Source organism: Petromyzon marinus, chromosome 22, assembly GCF_048934315.1.
Source record: "Petromyzon marinus isolate PM22_M1 ecotype Great Lakes invasive population chromosome 22, UKy_Petmar_22M1.pri1.0, whole genome shotgun sequence".
Lineage (NCBI taxonomy): Eukaryota > Metazoa > Chordata > Hyperoartia > Petromyzontiformes > Petromyzontidae > Petromyzon > Petromyzon marinus.
The window spans coordinates 15,039,631-15,054,262 of NC_133688.1; the positions used below are offsets into that span (position 1 = coordinate 15,039,631).

The window sequence follows — 14,632 nt, forward strand, 5'->3', positions numbered from 1 at the left end:
ACTTCAGACGGGCATGTATATGTGCTTTCTTGAGCAGGGGGACCTTGCGGGTGCTGCAGGATTTCAGTCCTTCACGGCATAGTGTGTTACCAAATGTTTTCTTGGTGACTATGGTCCTAGCTGCCTTGAGTTCATTGACAAGATCCTCCCGTGTAGTTCTGGGCTGATTCCTCACCGTTCTCATGATTATTGCAACTCCACGAGGTAAGATCTTGCATGGAGCCCCAGGCTGAGGGAGATTGACAGTTATTTTGTGTTTCTTCCATTTGCGAATAATCGCACCAACTGTTGTCACCTTCTCACCAAGCTGCTTGGCAATTGTCTTGTAGCCCATTCCAGTCTTGTGTAGGTCTACAATCTTGTCCCTGACATCCTTGAAGAGCTCTTTGGTCTTGGCCATGGTGGAGAGTTTGGAATCTGATTGATTGATTGCTTCTGTGGACAGGTGCCTTTTATACAGGTAACAAGCTGAGATTAGGAGCCACTCCCTTTAAGAGTGTGCTCCTAATCTCAGCTCGTTACCTGTATAAAAGACACCTGGGAGCCAGAAATCGTTCTGATTGAGAGGGGGTCAAATACTTATTTCCCTCATTAAAATGCAAATCAATTTATAACATTATTGACATGCGTTTTTCTGCATGTTATTCTGTCTCTCACTGTTCAAATAAACCTACCATTAAAATTACAGACTGATCATTTCGTTGTCAGTGGGCAAACGTACAAAATCAGCAGGGTATCAAATACTTTTTTCCCTCACTGTATCTGCAATTCAGCCAAAGCTCAAAGCAATTGGACGTCTCAGAATCAGAATATTTATTTATACTGGAGGAATCCGATGAGCTATAAAGCTCTTTCTCACATATGTCCAGTAGGGACGGGTCAGCGTCCAATAAATCGGTCCGAAGTAAATCGCCAAATGTTGCTCTCTGCATTCCTTCATTGGAAAGCATCAGGAAAAGCGTGAACAGTACATGCATGCCTTGTTCTGCCTTAATTAAATGTGGGCGCGCCTTATAAACCTGTTACCAGAGTTTTAGTGTTGGACCAGATTTTTTTTTATTTCTTCGGGGAATTTTTTTTAACGCCGGGGCAGCAACAAAATAAATAAATATTCTTGGTTCTTTCGGTAAAGTCACGTAGAAGGGAAACAATAAAATAAAAAATATATATAAATCAAGTTTTGGCGTGCGTCTTATAATCCGGTACGAGAACGAATATGGCCAAGGCCCGTGACGTCACCAATGTTTACATTCCCCCGCGCCGGGGGGTGGGCGTTAGGATTTTACACAAAACCCTACTGCACATAAGCGCCCGGCGTCTCCCCCCCCCCCCCCCGTGCCCGCCTCGTGCGCCGATTGGCCCCGCGCCCTCCCCACCCCTCCCCCCGCCCCCGCCGGAGCGCGAAAGCAATTTGCATGCGACAACGCGATTGGGCGCAGTGGCGATCCGCGGTGGAGGTGGGGGGGGGGGTGCCCTATCCGAACTGGGGAATTGCAAACGGCTGTTCGGTCAGAGGCCGTTGCTAGGCGGCGAACGGCGGTGGTGGTTGCGGCCTGAGCTAGAGCGGCGGCGGCGGCAGAGGCAGTGGTGGGGATAGTCGACACGTTAGTTAAACGCCGCGGTGAAATGTTAGGGTGGCTCCGGTGGCGATAGCAACGCGTGACGCTTGAGGCGGCTGTTCGCGCGCTTTAGAGATTGACGTAAAACCCTGGCGTGGCTATTGAAGTGAGTGGACGCGCGGTTTATAAAATTGACCCGTGCCAAAATACAGTGGGGCAGTGCCGACGATTTGTGGCAGGGTTGCCTTGTGGCGCAAAACGCGCCGAGTCGAGCGCACACGGCGCGGGTCGAGCAATTGCGCCGATATATAGCAAGCGATGTAACAAGCGGCGACGTCGACGTCGTTCCCTGTGTGTTTATACGCGATGCTGTTTGCTGTCCGTATTGTAATGCGCGAAATTCCCCACACGCGGGCCCCTTTTTTTTGCGACATTTCCCCGTGCAGTTACAGTGCAGAGCGCCCAGGGTTCCATTATTCGCGCCTTTTGGGCAGAGTTAATTGGCCCATTTAGCGCAATCGGCGTGTTTATTTTGATAAGCGCGAATGTTTCGCACGTGCTTAGTCGTTTAAACGATTTTATCCGCTCGCGGACTCGTTTCGTTTGCACCAAATGACGTGTTAATTGAATGGAGCTTACTGCTTTCGCGTCTACGGCTGGGCCGCTACTGCAGCGATTGACCTCAATTCGTAAACAAATTAGGCAATGAGACACACGCATTGTAGTACACAACAGGTGTATGGAGCACTGCGAAAGCCATCGGTCTGCTCGTTAGATCACTGTATTCGGTGCAGTCACAAAGTGCACAAATTGATCATCGTAACTCACAGTGGGGACGTACATTTCATATTAGAGGGTGATGACACTTTAACAGACACGGTTGTCAACCAGTGCCTAATTAAAATACTTCCAGAAATACCATCACAGCGACATTAACACTCCTGCAGCTGGCTAATTCGCATTTTGATTACCTGCAGATTATTGCAAATAAATGCAGTTGGTATTCCTTTTTTATTTAACGCACCTAATGTGTACATTATTTAATCACCAAATGCAGCAGCAAGTACCCTTACTGTATTGTTTAACACGTAGATATGTAAACAAATGTATAATCTTAGTTATATGCCATTTAAGCCACTCGGCTGACGCCTATAATTGCATTGTTTCCCACGGTGCTGGGCTGGTGGTGGTGGGGGAGGAGGGTTTGCGTTCCACTTCTCAATTCTGTTGCTGCAGGGAAGCGCCTATGACCGGGGCGTGCTGGATGGTGCTACGATGGCCCCGGACAGCAGAACGATCCTCGTCGACTTTCCACACTTCAGCGAGGCCGTGGTGCACCGCCTCAACCAGCAGCGGCTCGAGGGCCAGCTGTGCGACCTCACCGTGGGCGTGCAGGGTCGCACATTCCGAGCTCACCGCGCCGTGCTCGCCGCGAGCTCGCCCTACTTCTGTGATCAGGTGGAGTGGAAGTTTGCATCGCGTTGGGGTAGAGTTGTGCCTCGCGAACGAGCGGGTGGTGAATCTGGATCTGAGTTTGGGGTAAGGGGGTGGGGGATGGGGATGACCCCTCTCCTCCCCTTAAGACCTCAAAAATTGGTATTTAATTATTTACCATGGAAGACTCTTTTTTTATGCAGGGCCTGATTTTAAAAAGAGATAGATTCTGGGACCACCGTCCTCAACCAATTTGGGAAGTTTCTAGATCTGCCTCTGGAACAAATCACCTGGAATACACCTGTCCGAGATTGGAATCTAAGCTGGATTGAGCCTGAATAGTGAATGAATAGGCAGCCAATATGCATAATGAAATCTCTATAGACTGCGAATGCTCCTCTGCTACATTGTCAGTGGTTGGCGGTGCAGCAAAATCCATTATCACAAACTTGCTTTGACCAGCATGATGAAGTAGGGTTAATGACCTGTTTAGCATGAGGAAGACCTCATCCAGCCATATATTGATGAAAGCGTTGAACATATCCCCATAGTGTTTCATTCTGAGCTATGAACTTCACACCTTAATAGCTCCACCGGTGTCAAATAATTATATTTCCATCGATCCTGTGTTCAAGGAAAAACATATCTCTTTCACCTTTCGTCACATTGTTCAACTTTGAAATTCCCATTGTATATTTTCTCAATTTTACCTAACCATGGCCAATTCAAGAAATGTGCCTGCTCTTATTTGCTATACGAGCATTAGCGCCAAGTTGATTGCTGCTTTGCATACGTTTTTTGGCTTGTGTTCAGCAATCTAAACGTACATTTATAATTTCTTATCCAATTAAGTAAACTGGAAGTACACCAGAATTTGCGAGCGGCTTTGTGATGACCCATGACGTATGTATGTACGTTGAACTTCTTTCACATGATAATCAGAGGTGCGGGGGAAGGACAGCAAATTAAACAAAAAGCAGTTCGAAAGAAATTAGTTTGACATTTTAATTAGCAACGGGCCAAATCTCGAAAATCAAGCAGAGTTTAGCCTGGGCAGTGCTTGGATGGGCCACCACCTTGCAGGGCTACATTATTGGCAGCAGAGGCCAATGTAGCAAAATCCATGGTTGTATGGTACAGTCAAACTCCATTTATATGTGACCTGATTGTCTGTGAATTTATTTATCCAGGGTCAGAAAAACGCGGTTTCTCACTTCCAAATATCTGATGATTGTGGTCATCCAAATTTCTGAGGTCCAGACAATGGTGAAACGGAATTCACATGTATAGTGAAGTATGTCAAATAACCCCCACATACTGAATAGGGTGCGGAATCTTCATCCAGCAGAGGATTGACAAAGGGCCGTGCATGTGTGGTGACACTTTTTTTGTCAGGTGCTACTAAAAAGCTGCAGTCGCATCGTACTGCCAGATGTCATGAGTGCACGGGCCTTTGAAGGGGTGCTGACATCCTGTTATACAGGCCGCCTGAGCCTCCACCCAGACGACATGGTGGCCTGCCTCACCATCGCCAGCTTTCTGCAGATGTGGCACCTGGTCGACAGATGCACGGAGCTACTGAACATGGCGCGCGCGACGCATCGACCTGCCTCTACCTCCTCCTCTTCAAACCGGCGCAAGGGACAGCGTAGTAGTGTGGAGCAGTCTCCCAGTAGTAGCAACTTTATTGGTGCACCTGAGAATCCAGAGGTGCATTCTGCAGCCGGTAAGAAATTACAGTTTACACTCAACGATACTGCCCTTGAATATTTTCCCTGTCACAATTGCGCTGTTGGCATCGCATCATGATACGAAGTATCCATTGGAATGTCACAGCAGTGCAACCCTTCATGTAAAGAACGACCCACTTAATTGGATACCACAGTTATATCTCTAAGATCCTTTCAAGTGATGTCTGTTCTACATAAAAGGGGTAGCACTTCCCTGTCTACTGTGACACTGGGAATGTGGGTTTTTTTGTATAGTCATTGGTGGTGGGGCTGAGACTATCAACTCTCTACACTTGACAACCTCGTTTTAATTACAGACAGCTGTTTTGTTTTGATCCCAGGATCTTGGTAGTGCTGGCTCAGTGCTGACCTCTGAACCACATGGCCACCTCCACTCAGCATACTTGCTTGGTTTGCTCAGTTCACCCATTAAGTCTGGCCACCCTTTACATTCACACCTTGTTGCGACACCACGATGGGACACGCAGTAACATGTTGATTTGTCTTCTGAGTCATAAGGTAACATTTTATTTCGCTATTCGTGTATGTGTCTGAGGTGTCGTATTACCGTTAGACCTGCACATGTGTTTGAACATGACTCATGAACAATGTAATAAAATATGCAACCCTGGTGTCGACCAGTGTAGTTGTGTGAAAATATTAATTTGACATGTGAACAGGCTTAACTAAATGAGGAAGTGTGGAAGGTGTCTGTATAACGTCTAAGTGCCTATGTTTAAGCATAGTTTAAAGTTGTAAAGTAGGCTACATTAAATGTTTTTTTTTTACGTTTTAAAGACATAAAGTAGATAGAAAAGTTATAACGGGTACTCTTATTTTAGATGCATCATTATGTCCCTTTGGCTTTACAGTGGGGAATGGGGAACAAGAAACGAACTATGCCAATGAGGAGAATGAGAGTAAGGAGTGTGAAATGTCTCTGAGCAATGAGGCAGAAAATATTTCCAGCAACTCCTCTGTGGGACAAGAGAGCACTGAGTATCCATTCCAGGAGGAGCTGGAGGAGGTCCGTACAGATTTCGGTGAAGTGCAAGGAAGGCCTCCACACATCCCAACCAGTATTATTCCACAGCGACAGTGGGTCCAGGTAACTCTTAATATTTCATTGCATCATTAGGAGACTTATTTCCTCACCACCTTGTGAATCTTTGACATCTTATACATTTCATTGACGAAAAATTGTGGATTTCAGGTGAAAACAGAAAAAATCGAACACAAATTGGGCAGCCCGTATGTTAATGATGCAAATCTCCACGACGAGAACTGCTTTTCTGAAGATGGTGTCGTTGAACACCTTCTACGCTCTTCTGAAGTGGAGGATCCATTCACAGAGCCGGCACCGGGCTCCCACGAAGAATTTGATGAACAGCTCGAGAGGGCCTCATATCATGGTCACTTGGTAGGCAAAACCCAGTTCACGAGCAAAGTGCACACGTTCATAAAATTTACATCTGATATTTTACATCCAAAATGTATTCGTAAATCCACATTCTAGCTCCAAAGTGCAATTGTACGCGTGATATGCCTTACTCTTGCAGAAGGACTACTACGGTGTCAGTTCCCACATATATGACACAGAGGTCCGAATGAAAGCGCATGGAGAGAGCCAGTCGACGGTGACAGAAGGTGCATCGGCCGCCGACAGCTACCAGCAGGGCGGAGGCGAAGCAGAGGCAAGGCCTGAGCAAGCAGGATCGGCTTGCAAGCTCTACCAGTGCCAGTGCGGTAAGGGCTTCACGCACAGGAGCCAGCGCGACCGCCACATGAGCATGCACCTGGGGCTGCGGCCATACTCCTGCAGTATCTGCGGTAAGAGCTTCAAGATGAAGCACCACCTGAGTGGGCACATGAAGACCCACACTGGGTATCGGCCCTTCAGCTGCCTGTGTTGTGGCAAGAAATTCATGTGGAGAGACAGCTTCACTCGCCACTCTACAATATGTGGCCAGGACAGCCAGGCTCAGGCGAACACACCACTTGATGGACCTTGAGTTTTATATATTGCCATGTTTTTGTTTGTGTCGATATGTATTTTGTGTGAGTGAAGGACGTTATATTTAAATGGTGCACAATCATTGTTGTGGAGCCTGTTGAGCCAGTGTGACATGCCACGGATTTGTCAGGCAGGGAATTTCAGAAGTTTTATTTAGGAATAAGAATGATTTCCTTTTGATTTCAATGTGTATCCATAAATATGACCTTCCATTCAAAATGTTTCTGAAAATTGCAACCATGTTTGTGATTTCTAGAAAGATGTAGTTATTTTTATATTATTTTGTCCCCAATGTGTTCTGTTGTAATATATATTCGTTGTACATTTTTTAATGTTAAGATTCAAATATTTTTAGGATAAAACCACATTCTACACTAACCGGCGATGCTGTATTGTGACGCACATGTAAATTAGTATTCATACTTATTTTTTGAGATGTGCCAATTAAACATATGAACGAGTTTCTTAGACTGGCAGTCCAGATATTTGTTTGAGGCGCAACATCACCAGCAGTTGTTGGTTAATCATATCATTTAGCTGTATTCATTACTGTGTTACAAAGCCTGGATTACATAAACATCCAATTGTACTTTTTGATGGCGTTATAAAACTACAGTATGCTGCTATGTTTCTCGTATTTTGAAGAATACTGCACTACAGTATAAACAATAACATTTCACATTGACCATAATTAGTACGAATATAAATAATAAAACGGATTACGATATTAAATATTTTATTCTGTTACTAATGGACATTTCCTTCAAATTCATAGGCAGTATTGTCACATGTATGTATAAATAAATGTACATATCCTGCATACATGTCCAGTATATATAACGTTGGTTGTGAACTGGCTTTTAATATTCTAGACTTAAAAAAATACCCCAATGCATCAGCATAAATGATGTACTGTATGCAAAATGTATATTATTGAGGTTGCCCAATGAGAGCACTATACGGTATACTGAAGTCGGTTTGGTGTTTGCTTTATATAACCCGTTCTGATTTATCACATGTATACAGAAATGTAGGCACTGTATACACAGTACAGTGCATGTTTTGCCACTTATGGGTTTGCAAGTTTGGCTAAATGTGTGATGTAATCGGAAAATAATTCAACTGTCCTAAATGTACTGTACTATTTAGTGGTACAGAATATTTGTGGAGTATTTAACGCTATAGTACATTTATGTACAGTACATGCGTTAATAATTTAGTCTTATCCAGACGAGAAGCCCTCTCCATCATGCCATGTATGTTGTGTTTTTAATATAATTCACCACACTGGTTAATGTGGGTTGGTGAAGAGGTGGCAGTGGGTAGGACCATTCAGATATTGCTGTACTTGCCACGTTTGTTAGCTATGGCTGGGAATCAATCTCAGGTTGCTCAGTTCATGGGCCAGTGCATAGACCACAGCACCACTGCTCTCACAAAACAGAAGCTGCCATTTGCCACGAAGTGGTGATGGCATTACGACGGTGCAGGTGCCAGGCTAGGTGCGCTTTGAGTCCACATTAAGCGTGGAAGGCTCGTTAGTAGGTCATGAGGAAGACCCAGGTGTTGAGTTAAGATGACTGGCAGATACCATCTGTGCTCCCCGACGTACAAGTCTGCTGTTTTAACCACCCGGTTCTCCGCTCGTCATGAACATCGTTCGTCTGCCCTCCGTTGTTGGAGGGCGACTGCCTCTCCAACGACCCAGTACCATCCTTCACGAGCCTCCTCCAAAGAGGCAAAGTTTGACACCACTAGGACCAGTCGTCGGCAAGTCCAAGTAAAATCACCTCCACATGTTGTAACGCATCTCTCCTCCAGCTTGTGCTGCGCCCATTTGGCGCCCTCTATCTGGCCAAACAGACGCTGGGCTGGGCATGACAATTTACACACTACCACATAGGCAACAACAGCAGTCGGACACAAGAAAATACGCTCACAAAAATTACAAGTGGCATATAGATAATCTGTATCCTGGTTAAGTGGGACCTTATTGAGATGAGAAGAAATTACAAACTGGCAGCGGTATTGTCCTGTTTGTGCTGCAAAGTGCAATTAAGATGGTATAAAATGTATAGTGATTGGAAATTGCTTTGGTTAATAAGGTGGAGTATTTTTTTAAAGCACTATTTAAACCACAGCAAGATAAAAAAGTAGATAAAAAGCAATACAGTAAAGTTGCTTCATGATTCCTTTTTTAAATCACGAGTTTGTTCACGTTTTCTTTAGGCCAAATAAAATGTTAAATGTGTATTTATATTATAGTTAGAGATGTATTGTGGTGATATACTTTAAAATGTGAACTTTTTTGTAAAATGTTTAGCATGTGTTTTTTCATGTTGCAAACCTAACATGGCCTTGTTAATTTGAAATTGAAGTGCATTACTGTCAAAAGGGCTGTTTACATGACACAAACACTGATTTATAAGCTTGTTAGAAATGAATATGTAATGTTCATTCCATTCTCAAGCTAAAGTAGTAAGTAGCAATCAATACCAAGTTAATTTTGAATTATGATCATTAATAAGCATTGATATCCTGCACTAGTGAAAATTCATTGGGCCTGCAAAAGTTCATACCGCTCAGAAATAGGCAATTCAGTTTATTCAGTTACCAATTCGGTATGAATTCGAATAATTTTCTGTTTCTGCTGCATTTTAATCTAAGACCTTGACAGTAGTTTTCAATACTGTACCTCAGTCAAATATTACTGCCCTTTGGTGATGCTAGAAATCCAGCGTCTTGTTCAATTTTCAATTAATTGTGGTAGTCTTATAAGAACATATTTAGTATGTGGCCAGGAAGTCTGCTTTATACCATGTTATAATTACCTGACTACAGATTCACAATTCTTAACACCTTTACAGAAAGGTCAATTGCACTTTCATGCTTTGAATGTGGAAAGTAGCATTTGCAGAAACCCAACCAGGTTGGACATAGTTTTTTTCTAATTTGCAAATTCTATCTTGTAAATTATGCATATTGTTGCTGTTGTCTATTTGAATACTTTACATCAGATTTTTTAAAGTTCTCAATCCCTGGAATACCAACTACTTTTCAGTCCTATATTTGGACAATAACATTGCTGCTTATCAAGCAGATTAGACACATTCCAAACACCATTTCTCGTCATATTAGTGAAACTTTATGGTGTAGTGCTTTGTTGAATGTGTTTTTAGTTCTTATTGTATTATATTTCTACGGTGTTAAAATACAGGAGAGTCAAAATACTGTAATGTTTTATTTATTTAGCAAATAATGTCCTTCCCATAAATTCACTAAAATGTGATCTAAAAATAAAGTTTACAAAAACCCTCATTTGCATTGTCTTCTTGTACAAGTATCATACATTTTTATTTGTACCGTCACACTCATTTTTTCACAATGGCATTACATTCCAAATGAAAGATTTTTTTTTATCACAGTCAACTAAGGATGATCTCCAGTCTTCTATTACATAATTTTACATGAAGATATTCTGACACTTAAACATTAAAATGTAACAATGCAGACAATTGCATGTGAGATTGTTTAACATTTAAACGTCCTATAACGAGCATCTTAAGTCAAGTTAACATTCCCTAGAGATTGGGTGATGCCTTATTGAAAAGGTGCAATGTACAAACAAAAGTTTGACAAACCTCAAATTGCAAGACTGCAAAAGGCCATAGTAATGATTACATCCGTTATATCCTCTGCTGGTCACCAAATGGCTCGCTGGATGCCTGACATTTGGCCATGATCCGCGAGGTCTCGGAATACGATGCGGCTCAAACGCCACCTTCGCTTCACTCCCCGTGGCCGCGATGTCATCACACAGCGGTTATGGATGCGCACAGGGCAGCTGTCACGTGGCAACGCTGCTATTTCTTTGTCGGCTTCTTCCTACGCATTCAAGAGGTGAGGCAAAAGGAGGCAATGACACATTGCACATTGAAAAGGTCAAAATACTGGTAAAGTACGTTACAAATATATGTTAATACAAGTACGATGTATAATTGAAGTATTGCTTTCACAAATATAATATATACTAGGGGTTTTGACTTTTGTGACTTTCCTGGCCTTCGTTGTTTGTGTGCAAAAAATTGCACACAAATGACGCAAGCACCCGATGCTCCGTTTTGAAGTTTTTCAATGAAACATCTTTGAATTGTATTCTGTTTTTAATTGGATCATTTTATTTCTTCATTAAAAGCGTATATCATTTTACATCTGGAAGACTTCATTGAAAACGAGATTTCATGTGAATTTTCTCTCGTCGGTAAGTAGATGGCCTTGCTGGGGGTTCGGTTCGATGCGGACTTTCGCCTGTTTGGGATTGCGGGATCGAGATAAGGAGACACGGAGCTGCTGGCCGTGCGAGAAGACCGCCGTCTGCAGATCGATTCCAACGTAATCGAACGTCTGTGCCTCCGTCGTTCATGCAGGGGGCGCGTGGGTTTGCAGCGCCCCCTGCATGAAAACGACGGAAAGTGCAGCGTTTATCACAGATAGTTAAAGTTGTGCGATTATATAAGAGTATTGCTGTACTTAAACCGACATCTCCCTTGAAGATAAACGCAATGTTTTAATGGGCTACCGTCACATTTTAATCTCACCACTTGGAAGTATTAAGGGTTAAGATTACTTGCAACTGAATATTCATAACTGGGTAATTTATAAGTAGGCTGGCACAACAAAATTCTGTGAGCGATGCATCGCGGTGCTTTGGGGCTGCACCTGCAACTCTTTGGGCAAGATGGTATTCTTGCGGAGGGCATTGATGCGTAGCCTCTCGTCTGTGTACTCTGCTGCCATCATCCTCCTCTTGACGTCCCTCAGCATCCTCCAGTCCACATAGTGACTTCTCCTCTGTTCCAACATCACTCCTGGCTTCGACAGCACCGTCTGCAAGTCGAAAGAAGGGCAGTAGAGTACTCTCATCATCAGTAATGATCACGCGTGGCCGAGTGCTTTAGTGTTCGTACTGTCAAACCAATCGATGTAAGATGGGGCAATAGAGTGGCAGCAAAGTTGAGCTGTGGAATTGCAAACAGTGACCGCTCGGTATACACGAATCAAACGGTTATTCTTGAATGCCTCCACATCACCAATATTTAAAAAGTCTGAAAAGTCTCGTTCCAGGCTTCACTGTGCAGTATTGAGTTAACTTGTAACACTTACATTTGTAACTGCTCCAGCGGTGGCACAGTCATTAGTGCACTTTGCAAAAAAACTAGTCACCTGAGTTCCATTTCTCGGCCACGGCTAACATCAGCGGCGAAATAACATGGCATATACATGTGCTTTCTGTCAGCCGTATACAAGTTCTGTATTAACACTATTGTTTAGGATTAATTGCATCTACTTTCATTCATTAGATGTATTATTTGACAGCACGCACTCGCCTATTGAAATGTTATTGGGTGGTATTCTCGACATGTGCTGTGACGGTGAACTATATAGACATTATGAACCTTATGGCGGGACCCTGGGGTCCCACAAAAACGGAAGTCAAAATCGTCATTAATTAATTTAGTTTTGGCGACTCCGTGCCACATAAACGCCGCGACCCACCTGGCGCGGATCATTCTGTTATGTCCAAGCGCAGCAGCAGTGAGGACGAATGCGCAGAAGAGCTGAACAAGCGAATGCACTCACTCCATGCTCGTGTATGGGCAGGATCATAAGTCTTATCCAAAGCTGCTCAAACTGCCTACGCGACTTAAGTCCTTTATCTGTCATAACGGTATGCATAATACAGTGAAACTGCTCTCTTATCTTCATTATTATTTGTGACCTACCAATGTCTTCAGCCAGGATCAATCGATGACAATCCTATTACCTGCAGATATTTAACAGATGAGATACGTTGCACCGTTAATTCCTCCTGTTTGATAATACTTCTCTTGTCCGTATGCATCTGTGCAGATAGGTTTTTTTTATTGCGGTTAAGCCATAGTCCCCACATACCGCTCGTATCAATGCGGATAAGAGGAGCGGCGACCCACTACTCTGTAGAATAACATCGGTATAAGCGCTTGTTACATTATAAACAGCGCATTGAAAACGCGTACTATTTATGTACTGTTTACAAAGTGTGTTCACAAATCCACACTGAGAAACACGACGATTGACAGAGGGGTGTAAATTCTGTTTTCGATAGTGTATTTAAATAGAGGTACTGCAGGTAAGTAGTTTTCAGTTTTAAAGGCATAGTTTAACAAGACAACACTTGCCACCATCCTTCAAACCTATTGGTGAAAGAGAGCAAAGTTTCCGTTACATTATAATGTTTACAATATAATGTTTATGCGAGAGCCGGGGGCTTATTATGGGGCCCCGGTGGCCCCACCATAAGGTTAATTTAACGATCCACAATAGATTTTGATTTAAAGCTTTCGTGACTGCATGGATTCATATTCTTGGTTCTTTCGGTAAAGTCACCACGTAGAAGGAAAGAACCAAGAATATGATCCACAATAGCATAACGAGCTCACGTTTCGATCTTATAATCGATCATTTGTCTCGTTTGTACCATCGTCTCTGTCTTGTATTTACCGTCTATTGTCTGTACATCTGTTGCACATCTACTGTCTGTCCGGTGTTGTGCTACATAAATGTTTCGTTTGATCTGCTCGTTTGCACTCTCTGGTTCGAACCATCTGGTTGCTTTCTCACCTGATGACGGACGCTTGTGTTGCGCCCGAAACGTCGTGATTTATTTTATTTTATACCTACGTGACTTTACCGAAAGAATCAAAGAGTATGGATTCCCTGCAGTCACGAAAGCTTCAAATCACGATTCTGGTTGTGTCTCGTACATTTTATTATTTATCTTAAAGAGAACGGTGTAATGCGATTAGATACATTCTCGCTCGCTTTGACGCTTGTGTCATGAAATTACGCGTCTAGAGTGTATTAGCTCTGTATACATCTCACGTCATTGCTCGGTTTGGTCGAGACTGAAGACGGAGCCAAAGGAGAACACGGTCGAGTACGTATACCGTGGAGATGGAGTGATGACATTAGCGTATGTACAGGTGCTTGATGGACTGTTACATGGAAGGACTATGTATTAACTGCATCGATGACTGCTTGCGGAGGCCTTCATCCTGCAGTGGACGGATCAAGGTTGATGATGGCAGTACAGAGTGGGCGGGTAGACCACTCTTATAAGTCAATACATTTGAAGACAATCACGAATCGGTGAGAACACCACCAGCCCACACCGACCACTGCGGCAAAACAATGGTCAAACATCCCCCATGATGACCGCTTACCTGTCAACCCATTATCAGCGTCCTACCTTATAATAACAGACCAATTCTGACTTTATTGGTCACCCCCGTGCCCCTTATAAATCTCAACGTTCATCCTACAGAGTCCCATCACAAAGGGAGAAACACAAATGGGCGTTATGCTTGTGCCCGTATTGAAACGGCTGTACACGCCGCACGCACCTGCAAACTCAATTTCCCTGTACACGAATACGGGGTAAGCCGTCTGGGTTGACAGGTATGTGACCGTCACGGCGCGGGAGAGGCCTCCATCCAGCAGTGGAATTCGCAAAAAAGGAATGCGAACGTATTAGTTTACCGACAGCAAACAGCGACGTAATGTGACGGTGTTGTGCACTGCAGTGCGTGACTGTAATAGTCTGGGCCCGCTCCACGGGCGAAGTCGTTTACCTCATTGACCGCCGGCGCTTTCAGCGACTGCAGCAGGAGACCGCGTCCCAGCGACACCACGGATTTCCACATCGTCGACGCTGTTATTGTAACAACCGCGATCGTGACAATTCGTATGATTACTGCCGCTGTTTCTTTTCCCTTAACAACAAAAAAAGCTGTATCTGACAGGCCTCACGCAAGGTCGACGCGTGACCCCACGTGACCTACGGGTGCCGAGCCTGC

General features: G+C 43.8%; 2 protein-coding genes across 3 annotated transcripts; one reads left to right on the plus strand and one right to left on the minus strand.

Annotated features, from left to right (window-relative positions):
* The first annotated feature begins 1,496 nt into the window (after positions 1-1,496).
* Positions 1,497-10,051, plus strand: LOC116944951 (zinc finger and BTB domain-containing protein 43-like). 2 transcript variants are annotated; one of them, XM_032958933.2, is made up of 6 exons: positions 1,497-1,725; positions 2,796-3,017; positions 4,389-4,719; positions 5,596-5,831; positions 5,937-6,143; positions 6,283-10,051. In XM_032958933.2, the coding sequence occupies exons 2-6, from the start codon at positions 2,835-2,837 to the stop codon at positions 6,733-6,735; spliced, it is 1,410 nt and encodes a 469-aa protein (XP_032814824.1). In that variant the 5' UTR covers positions 1,497-1,725; positions 2,796-2,834; the 3' UTR covers positions 6,736-10,051. The 2 variants fall into 2 exon arrangements, with proteins under 2 accessions (XP_032814824.1, XP_032814825.1); XM_032958934.2 differs by having other exon boundaries at positions 1,501-1,587.
* Positions 9,966-14,632, minus strand: MRPS14 (mitochondrial ribosomal protein S14). Its single transcript, XM_032958935.2, has 3 exons — positions 14,408-14,632; positions 11,457-11,624; positions 9,966-10,622 (listed from the first exon to the last, which is right to left on the minus strand). Exons 1-3 carry the CDS (start codon positions 14,477-14,479, stop codon positions 10,440-10,442), a joined length of 423 nt encoding a protein of 140 aa, XP_032814826.1. The 5' UTR covers positions 14,480-14,632; the 3' UTR covers positions 9,966-10,439.